Source organism: Canis lupus, chromosome 14 (genome assembly GCF_011100685.1).
Source record: "Canis lupus familiaris isolate Mischka breed German Shepherd chromosome 14, alternate assembly UU_Cfam_GSD_1.0, whole genome shotgun sequence".
Classification (NCBI taxonomy): domain Eukaryota; kingdom Metazoa; phylum Chordata; class Mammalia; order Carnivora; family Canidae; genus Canis; species Canis lupus.
Window position 1 is genome coordinate 32,056,675 of NC_049235.1, and position 16,438 is coordinate 32,073,112.

At 38.5% G+C, this 16,438-nt stretch overlaps 1 protein-coding gene and 2 long non-coding RNA genes across 4 annotated transcripts in view; 2 read left to right on the forward strand and 1 right to left on the reverse strand.

Annotated features, from left to right (window-relative positions):
- Nucleotides 1-16,438, forward strand: part of LOC119867207 — a 182,952-nt gene that overhangs the window by 163,682 nt on the left and 2,832 nt on the right. The gene's annotated exons all lie outside the window — the stretch shown is intronic.
- LOC111098779 lies at nucleotides 8,162-12,616 on the reverse strand. The gene is made up of 2 exons (XR_005369502.1): nucleotides 8,563-12,616; nucleotides 8,162-8,460 (listed from the first exon to the last, which is right to left on the reverse strand). It is a non-coding gene; the product is annotated as an uncharacterized LOC111098779 (long non-coding RNA).
- LOC102153678 (oligosaccharyltransferase complex subunit OSTC-like) lies at nucleotides 14,871-15,310 on the forward strand. Its single transcript, XM_038557018.1, has one exon. The coding sequence runs from the start codon at nucleotides 14,871-14,873 to the stop codon at nucleotides 15,216-15,218; it is 348 nt and encodes a 115-aa protein (XP_038412946.1). The 3' UTR covers nucleotides 15,219-15,310.

A 16,438-nucleotide genomic window follows, 5' to 3' on the forward strand; every position in this document is an offset into this window, starting at 1 on the left:
ATTTGGACCTGATCATAATTTTTAAAATTTAATTATATGCCTTGCAGGAAGGAACAGGAGGTCTTTAACACATTTTTACTAAATTTGAGTCAATTAAAACCATTCTTTAAAATATAATATTGCAGTAACTTCTAATCTTTTCACCATCACCACTAAAGATAAAATATTAACTGAAAAGTTTCTATTTCACTCAGAAATGACTGAAGTGATGGGTCTCAAATTGTGGTCCCCAGACCAGAGCATCAACATCATCTGGGGACTTGTTTGAAAAACAAATTCAGGGCAGCCCAGGTGGCTGGGCAGTTTAGCGCTGCCTTCAGCCTAGGGCCTGATCCTGGTGACCTGGGATGGAGTCCCACGTTGGGCTCCCTGCGTGGAGCCTGCTCCTCCCTCTGCCTGTGTCTCTACCCGAATCTGTGTCTCTTATGAATAAATAAATAAAATCTTAAAAAAAAATAAATTCAGGGATTCTATCTACATGTACTGAATCAAAATCCCTGAAGATGGAGGCTGGTGCTCCCATGCTCTATGTTTTGAAGTCCCTCGAGGGGATTTGAGGACTCCTACATAAAGAATCCTAACAACAGGGCTGATCCCTGAGAAGAAGGCAAATTTTGCTCCTGCCCCATCAGTGCACCCTCTCTGAGCATCCCATTTTTCCTCCAGGAGCCTACACACTCGGAGTTTATGGGGGGCAGCCTGCCCAGGAAATACATCAGGCCTCAAATCTCCCTTCTTCCGTAAAATGTTCTGATTCTATCACATTTGGTAGGGAACTCAAATTTCCACTGCTATGTTAAAGATTGTTAACAGTTTACCACGTCATGCTCTCAGGCAGATTTGCACTACACACTTAGATCTAATCACTGCACATGTCTGGGTTGGGAGATAGAGTGCCTGCAACGATATCCGAGGCAGGATATCACTTTCCAAGGTCCCCTCAGGCGTTGACACACAGTGGTGATGTCATCACTCCATTCTCTACTCCCACAGAGTTTCACATCTACCTCTTTTTGTTAGTTTTTTTTTCACTCATGCAGCAAATACTTATTGAACATTGCTATGTACCTGGCCTGGTCTAACCGTAGGTGCACTTTTTCATCTTTGTAACAAATTTCTGTAGCAAGAAAAAACTACAAAAGGTAGAAGAGGGATAAGTGAAGATCTCTTTAACTTTCCCTAAAATGCATCTCACACTGATACTGCTTCTCCCTGTTTTTCACTGCTAGCCTAAATCAGATGATTTTTTGCATTCCACATTTACAAGGTTGTATTTTTTTTATTTCCCCATTCTAAGGAGTAAATATGACTAAATGCTACTGTGAAGCCCACAGGTAACTGACCTGAAATTAATACACATCTAGCCATGAGGCCATTGGCTGTACATTCCTATCCTACCATTTGGCTCTTTTATCCTACCATTTCATTAATGTGGAAATAGTAAAATTCTACACATTATGCAATTAAGTTTTAGGACTCTCTTACAGGATTATGGTAGGGTTTTACTTTATAACTCAAATGAAAGGAAAAACCTGGCCTCATTGCTAATAAACAATGAAAGCACATATCTCCTCCCTGGATTCATGAAATATGGCTAAATGGCTTCTGATAGCAGCAGCGACTTCCAGCTTTAGAACAGTATATATACTAAGTAAATCCTTGTTTTTTGTTTTTTTTTTTACCCTAGGCAAGTCACTTTTCCTTAAATTATCTCCAATTCTCTTTCACCTGTGTTTTGATAAAAAGTTAGAAATCCTCTAATGAAGCAGTTCTCCAAAAGTAATCAAACATCACTTACCAATATTACCTGGAAATGCCAGTGGTTGGGCCCCACCTAAGACCTACTAAATGAGAGATTCTGAGGGTGTGGCCCAGCAATCTGTTTTAACAAGCCTTTCAGGTGATAGCAAACACTAAATTTTCAGAACCACTTTTCTAATGCATTAATCACTAAAACCAGCACAATCCAATGGAAGTGGAAAATATGAGGAAATTTTCTCTTTCCCCCCCAAAAAAGGAGGAAAGAGGAACATTGAAATATCTGATTAGTCAAGGAATACCCAAAATGACCACCTGAACATCAGGATATTTTGTCAACAGGATCCAAGTGTCAGGACAAGGCAAAGCAAGGTCATAAAACAGGGCCGGGGCTAGATGAATTATGATATTTTCTTATAAACTGAGGAGTGTGGCTCATTACATCAATCCAATTCTGTGCCCCAGAAAGAAAGAGAGAAGGTAAAATGCAGTGGGTGAAGAAAAGGGATGAGGAGAAGAAGAACAAGGAAGAGAAGGACCAATAGCAGAAGTTTGAATACGGCTTTGGCTGGTTTTGTCCATTATATTGCAATGTAATTCAGAAGTTAAGCAGTAGTAATAATGATATTAGCTAGCATATTTAAGAATAAAGGTAAAGATATGGTAAATGACAGCAAAAACGAGGTAAACTATAACATAAAAAAATGTAATGGCATAAAGGTCAAAAGAAGAAAAGAATACATTAATATCTAGCAATTAACACTACTAGGTGTTTATCCAAAGGATACAAAAATACAGATTTGAAGGGGTACATGCACCCCCATGTTTAAAGTAGTATTTTCAACAACAGCCAAACTATGGAGAGAACCCAAATGTCCATTGACAGATGAATAGAGAGAGAAGATGACTTTGACACACTAACCATTCACTGGGAGAGAAGTGTGCAGCCCAATTCCATATTTTTCAATTGTTAGAGCACCTAGAATATACATATAATGGAATATTATTCAGCCATAAAAAAGAATTAAATCCTACCATTTGCAATGGTGTGGATGGAACTAGAGGGTATTATGCTAAGCAAAATTAGACAGTCAGAGAAAGACAAATACCTAATGATTTCACTCATATGTGGAATTGGAACAAAACAATTGAACATGGGGGAAAAAAAGAGGCAAACCAAGGAACAGACCTAATGATAGAGAACAGACTGAGGGTTATTGGAGGGGAGAGAGATGAAGGTGGGAGAAATAGGTGATGGGGATTAAGGAGGACACTTGTGATGAGCACCAGGTGTTGTATGTAAGTGATCAATCACTGAATTCTACACCTAAAATGATTATTACACTGTGTTAACTACTTGAATTTAAATAAACTTGGGAAAAAAAGACAGAGGGATATAAAGTTCCATTTATCTTATAATCATTAGTATTTTTTAAATAGTAGCATGTGAACAAGAACTGGAAGATATGATAGAATAGCACTGTAAACTACAATGGGGTGTTTTTTTCTTTTTCTTAAGAAAAATCCATTCTCATGCTGATGGATTTTCTTTTGAAGTTATGCTGACTAAAGTTTTATTGCCAGGGGCTACTCCCATTCTGATTTCCTCCGTATTACTTCCTATGGTTGGTCCTGCAGGATCTAGTGGTGCCAGGAGGCTGCTCACGTTGTTACTGCTTGTGTTGTATAAATTTGAAATATGTTCTCACCCAGCTGGTCAGGTGTCACATTAGATCAGTGAATCTGGCTGATGTGCACACATTCTAAAAGCCTTGTAGTATTTCTGAGAAAGAGCCGGATTGCACATCTCTATTTTTGAAAAATTTTGTTCTGCAGGAGATATAACACCTCGAATCATTTGAAACTTCAAAGTCGCATTTACATTGTCAGTGATGCGGTCAGCTTAGATAAGGAAATTGGTATTAGGGAAAATGTGTAGCAGAGACATGTGGAAAGGATAAATAAAAAGGCTCAAATAAGAAACCCCTTTGCACTTTCATCACTAGAGTCTCATCAGAAGATGTTACTGGGAATGGAACAGCATTAGGAAACACAAGGAAATATGCAGAATGTGAACAATTAAGAAAATGTCAAGTACAAAGGGCCAACTCTTATAAAGAATAAATAATTGGTGAAGCATTTATGTCTTCAGCACCCAAGGGGAAAATAAATAGAAATGAAAGAAATAGAAAGGAACTTGCTCAAAAGTGGCTTGGCAATCTAAAGAACAGCTGGATTTAATTCAGCTTTCCCAAGAAAAAGAGAGGAAAGATTTGGAGCTAACTCAACTTGTCTGTCCAGATTAATTCAGTATTCATACATTCATTCATTCATCAACAAACCTCTACCAGGAAGCCACCTTATAGAAGGTAGGGAATGTGCCAGGCCCTGGGAAGCAAGTCCCCATTCCCATCATGGGCCTCTTCCCTGATTCTTGACACACTCCTCACTTTGACACACTAACCATTCACTGGGAGAGAAGTGTGCAGCCCAATTCCATATTTTTCGATTGTTAGAGCACCTAGAATATTATTTAGAAGTAGAACCTAAAATTCCAATTTGTAATGCATCAATTGTGTTAAAATAACTTTCTGGACCCAAAATGAGCCACTCTTGCCTAGAAGGCCACATCAGCTAACCAAAACTTATACAACTTTTGTGTCCCTGTAAATGCTCTGCTTGACCAGAAATGCAGAATATCCTTTCAACCAATACCCAAACACCAAGCTAACTCTGAGCTCTATACTTATTTTTTTGTTCCCACTCAACCCAAACAGGGTTGACTATATGGCCCCAGACAACCAGATATTTGCTGTTTTTCTCTTCTTTGTTCTTTATTCTTTATCCTTTAAAAGCTTCTTGCCTTCCACTCCATTTTGTAGTTCTCTGAATGGAGACTATTCACTTCTTGAAGTGTTAAATACAGACAGCCCGGGTGGCTCAACAGTTTAGCGCTGCCTTCAGTCCAGGGCATGATCCTGGAGACCCGGGATCAAGTCCCACATCGGTCTCCCTGCGTGGAGCCTGCTTCTCTCTCTGCCTGTCTCTCTGCCTCTGTGTGTGTCTCTCTCTCATAAATAAAAACCTTTTTAAAAAATTATTGAAGTGTTAAATAAAGTTTATTTGTATTACCTCAATTGTTGTCCTTAATCATTTTTTTAACAGTTGGAAATAGGGATCCCTGGGTGGTGCAGCGGTTTGGTGCCTGCCTTTGAGCCAGGGCGCGATCCTGGAGACCCGGGATCGAATCCCACGTCGGGCTCCCGGTGCATGGAGCCTGCTTCTCCCTATGTCTCTGCCCCTCCCTGTGTGTGTGACTGTCATAAATAAATAAAAAATTAAATAAATCTTTAAAGAAAAAACAGTTGGAAATAAACCCTATTTTTGAAAAGATTTTATTTATTTATTTATTCATGAGAGACAGAGAGAGAGGCAGAGACACAGGCAGAGAGAGAAGCAGGCTCCACGCAGGGACCCCGATCTGGGACTCGATCCCGGGTCTCCAGGATCACGCCTTGGGCTGAAGGCGGCACTAAACCGCTAAGTCACCAGAGCTGCACAATAAATCCTATTTCTTAATCAAAAAGTGTGTCTCAAGAGTTTAGTTACTTTACACCTACTGTTGGAGAAGAGCTTTAAGATACAAAAGTAGTTAACCTCGTCCCTGCCATTGAAATGCTTCCAGGCTATAGTCTAAACAACTCGGGAACAATAGGAGATTATTTATAATTATGGAAACAAACTGGTGGCCTAGTAAAAGAATTAGAAGAAATCCCAAATTCAGTCATTTTTCTCCATTTTTTTCCAGTAAGTTTGAGATTGTCAAGGACTAAAAGAGAAAGCTCCTAACATATTTTGGTTACCAATCTTATACACCAAAAGAAATCCTTGGCAATGATTATCTACTATTCTAGTATTCATGTATATCTACCAGGATGTTGGGCACTTCTATATCAGGTATCTTCTTTCTGTGCCATAAGATCAGGATGTCTGTGTGTCTGTCATTTCAAATCCAGGATCAGAATGGGAGTGGAGTGTTGGTAAATTACAGTATCCTGGCCTTTCTGAATGAGTGACTTTCATACTGGCAGTTTCAGGGTATAAAGAGCTGCTCCTAGCACCCATTCCCTAGACTCTAGATAACTGCCCTCCCCTATTCATATTCATGCCTTTAACTTTGAGCAAATATCCACATAAACATAACAGTAAAAATGAAGCATCAAATCTGGTAGGGAGACCCCAGCCCGATTCAAAGAGTTGGGTGGCAGCCAGTTAATAATTCCTGATGCTTGAGATAGAAAAATCCCTCTTGTATATCTCTTTTGTGCCAAGCTAGAAACAAACTGAAAAAAAAAAAAAATCCCTGACTTCATGCAAAAGTACACCTACCCTACCCAACTTTTGGCCAGGATTTGATAACCTTTTTTATGATAAAGCTACATATAGAAGAAAAATATACTATGATCTATGAAAAAATGCATACTTAGAGCCAAATTTTAAAGTAACAGTTAAGCTGATCTCAGAGGGATTAATTTAGAATACAGATGGAAATGTCTGATTGCCCATGTTTGGGGCTGGTCCTGACACCCAGTCCCACGATGAAGTCAAGAAGCTTCACCTATTCTCAGATGAGAACATTGCACTGTGAGTAATTCCAGACTCAGTGTTCTGAAGACAAGATCATAAAAGCATGAATGGTAAGAGTTGGAAGGACACTCAAGTTTCTCGGTTCCAATCCTCTACTTAATGTATCAGTTCTCTCTACAATATTCTAGAAAACGGATGCTTGGGTGGCTCAGTGGTTGAGCATCTGCCTTTGGCTCAGGGCATGATCCTGGAGTCCTGGGATGGAGTCCCGCATCTCCCTCTGCCTCTCTTTGTACCTCTCATGAATAAATAAATAAAATATTTTTTAAAAATTCTAGAAAAAATGGTCATCAGCATTGTTTGAACAGTCAAATGATTATCTCACAACACAATGTTTTAAGTGACAATGATATTACTAGGTGCCTCAAATGATGTGTATCCTCTTGGATTTTTTTCTCATGCTAATGGAAAATAATAATTTTTTGTTTAAATTTATAGATTCTATATCCCTAGATGCCAAGAATTTTGAAGCTTTCTTACCCTGCCTTTTATGAGATGATATGAGTTAGTAAACCCTTTGTTTGCTCAGCTTATCCATTCATACCAAGTAAGGAGAACATTTACAGGAAGAAGATCGCAAGTATTAAATTAATGTTCACTTTCTACTTCAAAAGTAAATAAGGAATCCATCTATGTTAAGTTGGAACCATTCATACTGATTGTATATCACCTTGAATATACATTATTCTCCTTTGTTCACACCTCCGCTGAAAAGAATTATAAACTGTATATGATTGAAGAACTGGAAGATTCCTTAGAAACCATTTACTCGGGGATCCCTGGGTGGCACAGCGGTTTGGTGCCTGCCTTTGGCCCAGGGCGCGATTCTGGAGACCCGGGATCGAATCCCACATCGGGCTCCCAGTGCATGGAGCCTGCTTCTCCCTCTGCCTGTGTCTCTGCCTCTCTCTCTCTCTGTGACTATCATAAATAAATAAAAATTTTAAAAAAAATTTAAAAAAAAGAAACCATTTACTCTAGTTTCTGCAGAAGTAAATAGGGTGATCTAAAAAAAAATGTGGAAAATATTTTGGAAGAAAGAAATGGAAATAAAAAGTGGCTATGTTAGATAAATGTTGGCTTACTATAGAAATGTGAGCCCAGAAAACTGGTAAGTTCTACATTTGCAAATCAGCTACTGTAAACTGAAGGATACAATTAACACCAAAAGAGCTAGTAATCATTTGACAAGCACTAGACTGTCTTTCATAAGTATTAATTCATTTAATCCTCAAAATAATCCTATGAGCTAGGCTCCAAAACTACCTCATTTTAGTGATGAGAAAACTATAACTTAGAGAAATATAACTTCAGAATTTATGACTTAAACTCTATCCATGACCATTCATATATACTGTGGTGCAGTACAAAATTTCATTCTTAGGGCAGCCCCAGTGGCTCAGTGGTTTAGCGCGGCCTTCAGCCCAGGGCGTGATCCTGGAGACCCGGAATCAAGTCTCACGTCAGCCTCCCTGCATGGAGCCTGCTTCTCCCTCTGCCTGTGTCTCTGCCTCTCTCTCTCTCTCTCTCTCTCTCTCTCAGGAATAAATAAAATCCTTTTTAAAAATTTCATTCTTAGATCCTGACATCCAATACACACATACACAAAAAAGGCAAAAAACAATGTTTGCTTTAACAGTTTGATTATCCAACAAATTAAATAAGTTATTTCTTTGAAAGACAAAAACTTCTGACAGCAAAATTCAGAACAAGTAAATCCTGCAGGGCCTTATATAAGAAATAAGGGACATCATAATGGTTAATAGATACTGTACAGCATTTTTTCATAGCTACAATTCTTGTATAAGCCTTCAACCAAAGTTGAGGACACAGTGTTGATCTGGAAGCCAGTAAGATATTCCACAAGTGAAAAGGGCACAAATAGTGAAGAGACGAGCACAAGTGTCCTGCTTCTGAAAGAGATTTTTCGTGTCTCATCCAGCTCAGTTGAACTTCAGGAGCAAGTCCAATAGGACAGAGATGGTGCAACTGAAGAAAACATTCCTTGTGCTATCTCCTGTGATACAGTGAGAAGAAACTCTGTGATACAACAACCTGTTGAGGTAGCAACATACAAATTAAACCAAAAATCCTTCCTTGAGTGGCATTCAGCTGCATCTTCATCTGGGATTAGTCCCCTCTTCCTTGCTTCTCTACCCTGTTGCAGTGTCCAGGGCTCTCCCACTTGGCCTCCACACTTCTTTTCTGCATCGTGTGTGTTGCCGAGGCATCAGCCTTCAACAGTTGGTCACATCCAATCATACCTTCTCCCCCTGGTTTTCTGTTTCAGTGGAAAAAGTTCTCCTGCCAAAGCCCAATTCCCCAAATTTGCATTCTGAATTCTTTCCCCTCCCCTCTCTCAGAAACCCGGTTCATCTACCAGCCCATCTCTGTCACAATCTTCAAGCTCTTCTCTACAGGATCAGGCCCTCAAAGATGCAAACATCATTTTAAAGTCCTGTCTTCACCCTCTCTTCTTCCAGTTACCCATTTAAGTCTCATCTTCCTGTCCTAACCCAAGTTTCTTAAAGAGGTATGTACACACTTTCTTATACAGTTTTTAACTCAAATCTAAATTACTCTTGCTAAAATCACTGATTGTGGTTGTTATTTTCCAAGGATGGCCTAAATCTGCCAGTTCTTATGCAAGCATGCTGCTCCTCCAGTCAGAAGGAGAGTTTATTAACTCTGATATGGGCTTATAAAATGCTTTGATCAACGTAACCACAGTGGAACAGATGAGTGACACCTTCCCCTGGCAACTTCTGCTTCTGCCTTTTTCTCTTGGAACATTCCCTTGGAGCACTCTATCTCAGAAACTAGTCACCATGCTACATGGAGAGGCCACCTACAGGTGCTCACCTACCTCAGGGCCTCCACTTCATCTGTTCACTTTTCTGAGAGGTTTCATCTATTCCCCTGCTCCACCCCTAGCTAACTAGTAAGTAGGCTCTAACATGGCCTCAGATGATTCCCTAACCCCTGGTATTTACACTTTGGTGTAATACTGTCCCTTTAAGTATGGGATAGACCTAATGACTCACTTTAATCAACAAATATGGCCAAAATGATGGAATATCACTTCCATAATTAGGTTGTAAAGACTGATTTGTGTCTTCTTAGCCAATTCTAATATATTGGTTTCTCAAGTTATAAGCTTTGATGAAGCAAGCTGCCATGTTGGAAAGACCCAAATGGCATGGAACTGGGGGCAACCCCTGGCCAACAGCTACTGAGGAAAAAAACCCCCTGCCAATAACTATGTATGGGTTTAGAAGCAAATTTTTCCACAGTTAAGCCTTGGGGAACACCTTGATTGCAACTTGTTACGTAGAATACCCATCTAAGTATACTCTGATTCCTGCCCCCACAGAAACTGAAATCATAATTATCTTATAAAATGCCCATCGGCTATTCAAGGTGGAAGAATTATTTGCTTACAGCTGAAGCTGGTAATTTTGGTCAATAAAATGGTCAAATTCACATATCTTGGCTGTAAATCTCATACCACAAATCATGACAAGTGACAGACTCTTCTGCATGATTTCCTTAACTAGACAGTAAATAGTATCAAGTACTTATAATATCTACAGTGTACAGTGGATTAAGGGATACATATTTCATGTCAACCACAGAACCCAAATGGACAGAGAGAGTCCATTACATATCCATTGATTAATTTCATAGAGTTTGCTAACATGCTGAAAATGTTTTGGGCAGCCCAGGTGGCTCAGCAGTTTAGCACTGCCTTCAGCCCAAGGGCCTGATCCTGGAGACCTGGGATCAAGTCCCATGTTGTGCTCCCTGCATGGAGCCTGCTTCTCCCTCTTCCTGTGTCTCTGCCTCTCTCTCTCTCTCTCTCTCTCTCTCTCTCTCTTCCTGTGTCTCTCATGAATATTTATTTTATAAATAAAATCTTAAAAAAAGGAAAATGTTTTAGTAGCCCCCAAAATATTAATGTTCTTAGTTTGCAGAGTAATAGAGACATTATTTATTCATTCATTTAATATTTAGAGCATCTAAACCAAGCGCTAACTCTAACCCTCACTTAGCTGAGTGATCTTTGGCCATTACTTAATCTTTCTGCCTCAGTTCCCTCATGTGTAAAATTGAGAAAATAATAGCACTTACCTCTTTAGTTGTTGTGATTGTTAAATGAATGAATATATATGAAGTGCTTAGAACGCTGTCTCAAACATTATCGATACTAATACTCACTACTTTGGGTTGTAGGAGACATAATGACTATATTGCATACCAAACGATCCTGAAATGTAGAGGCTTAAAACAACACATGTTTATTATCTCACATTTTATAGGATACCTCCTGGTCACCCACTATATGTCCTGCTGTGTAATGCCAACTCCTTCCAGTTTCACACTTGCAAGCTGGGTCATGTGATTCATGCCAGATAATTTCTTTGCTGTGACTTAGGTGTGGTTTCCAAATAAAACAGTTCCAGAATATGGCTTGACTCCAAAGACAAGGACCAGTCTGTTCACACATCTTTACCTTATCCTTATTTGAAGCAAAAATGAATTCCCAACAGTGATCATTTCAAAAGTTTGATTTGAATAAAATAGAAATGCGTAGGACTATATTCTTAAACATTAATCCTATTTTATCTCCTGAGGTTCTGTGGGTGTTCAGGCAGTAATGTAATAACAAATACGCTGATATGTGTCTAAAAGGAATGTTACATGACCATGAGTCATTATGCCCATCACTTCAAAGCTGTTTGGGTAGCTGGCAGGAAATAGTGTGTGTCTCTAGAGCGTAAAATTGGCCTCAAAGTAGGTGGGGCCTATGAAAATCTTGATGTAATATAAACATTGTATTTCTTAACTATTTACAAGGTCACCCCACCCTACATTAGAGGTTAAATCTACCTCTGAGAGGTTCCACATGGATTTCTAGAATATTCTTTCGGTTTCAGCACTTTTGCCATTCAATTGATTTCTGAAGTGTGTGGGAAAGGCAAGATAAAGTCATCAAAAGAGCACTTAGCTTAGAGTTCATCTGTGGGACTTTCATTCAAGTCAGCTCACTGAGCTTTAGTTTATTCTAAAATAGGAATAATCTTAGGCCTATTTTCTTTTAGTTAGCCTCCTTTCCATAGTTTGATGGAATTCCCAGTGGTGAAGAAAACAGTCCTTTCAAGGATCTCTTTGGGGCAATATCACTCTCAGGGACAACATCAGAATTATCACCCCTACACTCACTCCAGCTTTCTCAGAGATTTTTCTCTATCCACACCTCCCCTCACATTTACATCCTGGTAACTTCAAACCTTTTGGAAAATAAAATATAACTTCTCTGCTCCAAAAGTTAAAGGACTATTGCTGTTAATAACAAAGACTAGAGAGAAGGATTATCAATTCTTTAAGTATAAATCAGCCCTATCCCTCACCTCTTACGCTACTACTAGGAAAATAGGTTTATTCTTCCTTACAGTGAGGATGATTTAAACTAAGAACTGCCTATAATGGCAACTAATATTTATTAAACAATAGTTTTATCTTCACAATAAACCTTTATGTACCCCACTTATCAGATGGGGATTCTGAGACCTAGAAAAGATAAGTCATTTTTTCGAAGGCCATATAACTCATATTAACAGAGTGAATATTTGAGAACTAAAAACAATAGTGCAGAAGTGAGTACAAAAACCTCACCACGTTGAAACAAAGCATCTATAGTTCTTCCCCTCTCCTTTCTGTCTGTTCTGTTACTGCATGAACACTCACTGAGCTTCTATTTTGTGCTAGACACTGCTCTAGGCATGAGGAGATTGATGGATGAAGGTCCTCCAGAGAGCTTCTATTCTAGTGGTGAGATAAACATATAAACAAATGGAGGAATAACATAAATTCAGATAGTGATAAATGCTATGGAAAAAATGCCACAATGGGATAGTTACCAGGGAAAGCTGTTATGAGTTGAATTTTGTCCCCCAAGAACTTAATATTGAAGTCTTAGCCCCTAGTTTGACAGAATATGATAAGATTTGGAGATAGGATATTTAAAGAGATAGTTAAAATGAGATCCCTATGGTGTGTCCTAACCCAATATGATTGGTATCTTTATAAGAAGAGGAAATCTGGACACAGACACACAGAGAGAAGACCATGTATAGCCCAAGGAAGAAGTCACCCATTTAAGACCCAAAGAGGGAAGCTTCAGAGGAAACCAACCCTACCAATACCTTGATCTCAGACTTCTAGCCTCTAGGACTGTGAGAAAATAAATTTCTGTTCTTTTTTTTTTAAAGATATTATTTATTTATTCATGAGAGACACAGAGAGAATGAGAGGCAGAGACACAGGCAGACAGAGAAGCAGTCACCATGCAGGGAGCCCAACATGGGACTTGATCTCGGATCTCCAGGATCACACCCTAGACCAAAGGTGGTGCTAAACCACTGAGCCACCTGGGCTGCCCTAAACTTCTGTTCTTTAAGCTACTCAGTCTGTGGCTCTTCATTATGGCAGTCCTAGCAAATTGATACAGAAGCCTATTTCAGGTACTATGATCAAGGAAGGCTTCTCTGAGGAGGTAACAGATAATATCTGGGCTGAAATCTAAAAGAATACTATCCCTAATAGAGAAAAGGACATATATAAGAGACTTGAGACAGAAATGTCAAAAGACAGAAAGCCAATGTATCTGTGGCACAATGAATGGGAGTATGTGTGATAAATACTGTCTCCTGGAGAGCACAGACATGCTTTCTCCAATTTCTCAGGGATGGTATAGGAGTACAAACAATAGGACCAGGAGTAGGGAGTGTTGTCCTTAGACAGGAACTGAGGACAATTCTCCCATCATAAAAGGAGGGAAGGTAAAATATGTGTGAGCAGACACACGTCAGTTTTATCTCTCCTTTTTAAAATAAATTATGAAACAAGGTCATCATCACCTGAAGAAGTTAAAAGAGAAACAATGTCACCTCAGTGGGAGAGAGGAGGTGTTAGAGAAGTGGGTTGCTGGCTGCCCATTTGAGATAAGTGGTTACAATTTTAAAGGAAGAATGTCATCACAGTTGCTTGATTTTCTCCAACACTGCTAAGCTATTAGATCAGGTTGAAAGTAGGCAGAGTTTAGTTGACTCAGGCTTCTTATGTGCACATGAGTATGACTGGGGGCAAGAGAGTTAAGGGTGTTAAGAGAGTTGTGTTAATATCAGGCCAAGGAATCTACACATCTCCCTTCTTTCTTCCTATGAGGGTTTGTCCTGCTAAGAGTTCCAGTAGCTGTATAGGATGAGGCCAAATTATTAAAAGTTTAGATGCTCAGAATGGGTAATAGACTTGATCTTGGAGAAAATGAGCATTCATTCATGATATTTTGAACAAAAATTTAAAAAATCTAACGTGATTCATAAAAAAGAGAAAGTAGGAAAAGATCTCTCCCCTCTTGAGATGTCAGGATTTGTAGCGGTTTATTTACACCTGAGTTTATGCAATAGGACAGCAATGCTATCATTAAAAAACATCTTAGTAAATCCATCTTATCCACTGTGTGAAGTTTTAAGAAAAATCAGTGAAATGTGATTCCCAAATTCTAGGGACTTTTCTTATAAACATGATGACCAGCAATGATGAATTTTCCCAGAAAATTTCAAATTCAAGTATTCTTCCATTGTCCTGAATGATACCCTGTACTTGTTAAACCACATGCCTTCATTGTTGTCTCAGAAAAAAATATGATTACCATAACAACTCGACCAAACACACTGACATTAACAGAACAAAGACAAAATCCAGATTAAAACCTTATGTTAAAGAGATCACAGAATGTGGTTATAGGCAGTTGACTTGTTAAAAAATCCATCATTTCAGAATTCTGAGGTCCCTTCAAAAGAAGGACAATTGACTTGATATGGCCAGACTAACAATTACCCCAAGATTGATTCTGTCTAAAAAGTTAAGAAAGAAAATCATTGCTGAATTGTACAGGGTATTACTGAGGAAGAGTCAAGGTACACAAGCTCAATTTGGGGGACACTGGCTGGCAGTTGAAAGGGAACTATGATTCTAATTACATCCATTAGATCACTATACATCTTTTAGGATATAAGCCAAGGTGCTTTATAAAAGATCCCCAATATCAAGTGCCTCAAACAAAATAGAGATATATCTTCTTTCTTATACCAGTCTGGAAGCAGACAGCTGTGTTCTAATGTTTCAGGTTCAGTCCATCATGAGGCTCAGGGGTTCTCAAATGTTTTGGTTTCAGAATCCCTTTACACTGAAAAATTATTGAAGACTCCAGATAGATTTGTTTATATCATTAATATCAAATAATAACTACTGTATTTGAAATTAGAACTAAAAAAATTATTAAGGCATTTATTAACTTCTTTTTAAAAACCATAATAAACTCATTACGTGCTAACATAACTAACTTATGTTATTAAAAAATCACCATCTTGGTCGGGAGAGAAACCCCTGCCACCACCAACATGGAGACCTTGTACCGCGTCCCATTCTTAGGGCTCGAATACCCCAACCTGAAGCTGAAGCAGCCGCCCTGCGTGCACATGCCGTGGGCCATGAAGGTGTATGCTCTGGTGGTGGTGTCTTATTTCCTCATCACCGGAGGAATAATTTATGATGTTATTGTTGAACCTCCAAGTGTTGGTTCTATGACTGATGAACATGGACATCAGAGACCAGTAGCTTTCTTGGCCTACAGAGTAAATGGACAATATTATGGAAGGACTTGCATCCAGCTTCCTGTTTACAATGAGAGGTTTAGGTTTCATAATCCTGGACGGATTGAATGCACCAAACATTCCAAAACTCAATAGATTTCTCCTTCTATTCATTGGATTCGTCTGTGTCCTATTGAGTTTTTTCATGGCTAGAGTATTCATGAGAATGAAACTGCTGGGCTACCTGATGGTTTTAAAAAATGCCTTTTGACAAGAAATCCGTGGATATTGGATTTGCTCCTGTTAATGAAGTTTTAAAGGCTGTACCAATCCTCTGATGTGAAATATGGAAAAAGAGTGAAGCAGCAGAAAAGAAGCATCTCGTGAGAAATAGGAATCATATTAAAGCTTGAACTAGAATGTCTTCTTGGTATCAAAGAGACAAACTTCTCACAGTATTTCTCCTGCTGGCCTGTACTGACACACCAATGATGTTTAGTGGCATTTTCTTCTTAGTTTTTCATTTCTTAAAGAAAATATACTCCCATTTCCACAACTATAATATTGAATAAAGTGATTATTTCTTACAGCCCCTTAACATTTTGTGGAGATGACATTTCTGACTTTCAAAAATTAATGTAAAATCAGGAAGCAAGATCCCATAAGCTGAGAACTCTGATCAGCTTTACCTATGGTGCTTTGCCTTTAAACAGTGTGACAGTACATTATTCAGATATGTGTGAGACTGTTTCTGCACAATAAGATGTACGAAAGGAGCAGAAATAAATAATTTTTCTAATTAAAAAAAATCACCATCTTCAAAAAAGTAGTAAAAAAGCAGCATTATTTGATATGTTTGAAAGTCTCTTCAATGACTCGCTTTATAAGGAGATAGGATGATGATGATGAGGATGATGATGATGATGATGATACTCTATATTCAATCTAGTGCGAGAGGTTGTTTCAGTTCAAGTACATGAAGAGAATCTAGCTTCAAACAACTATATAGATGAGAAAGAGAGTATTTTAATAGCCTTTTCAGATCACTGTGAATATTGTTCTTTGATACTACACCAAAACTCAAGTAGTAGCTTCTAAAGTTGCAATACAACATCTGAAACATCTGTAAACTTTTCATACTCGGTTACGTAAAATCAAATCCACTAGTGTTGTGGTAATTATATGACTGAATACATTTACCTAAATTTATCAAACAAGCAAGATTTCTTGTTTAACATATCCCGTGGGTCTTTTACCCATGCATGATTTTGTAACATCATACATTGGCCCTTTAGAAATTATTGGTTCATGAGTTATAAAGAACTTCCAAATGCTGACATATTTTATTACACAATATTAGAAAATCATGTTCACTG

What these genes read in the sequence shown, in the direction of transcription:
- LOC102153678 (XM_038557018.1), top strand. Translation starts at nt 14,871, where the DNA reads ATGGAGACCTTGTACCGCGTCCCATTCTTAGGGCTCGAATACCCCAAC.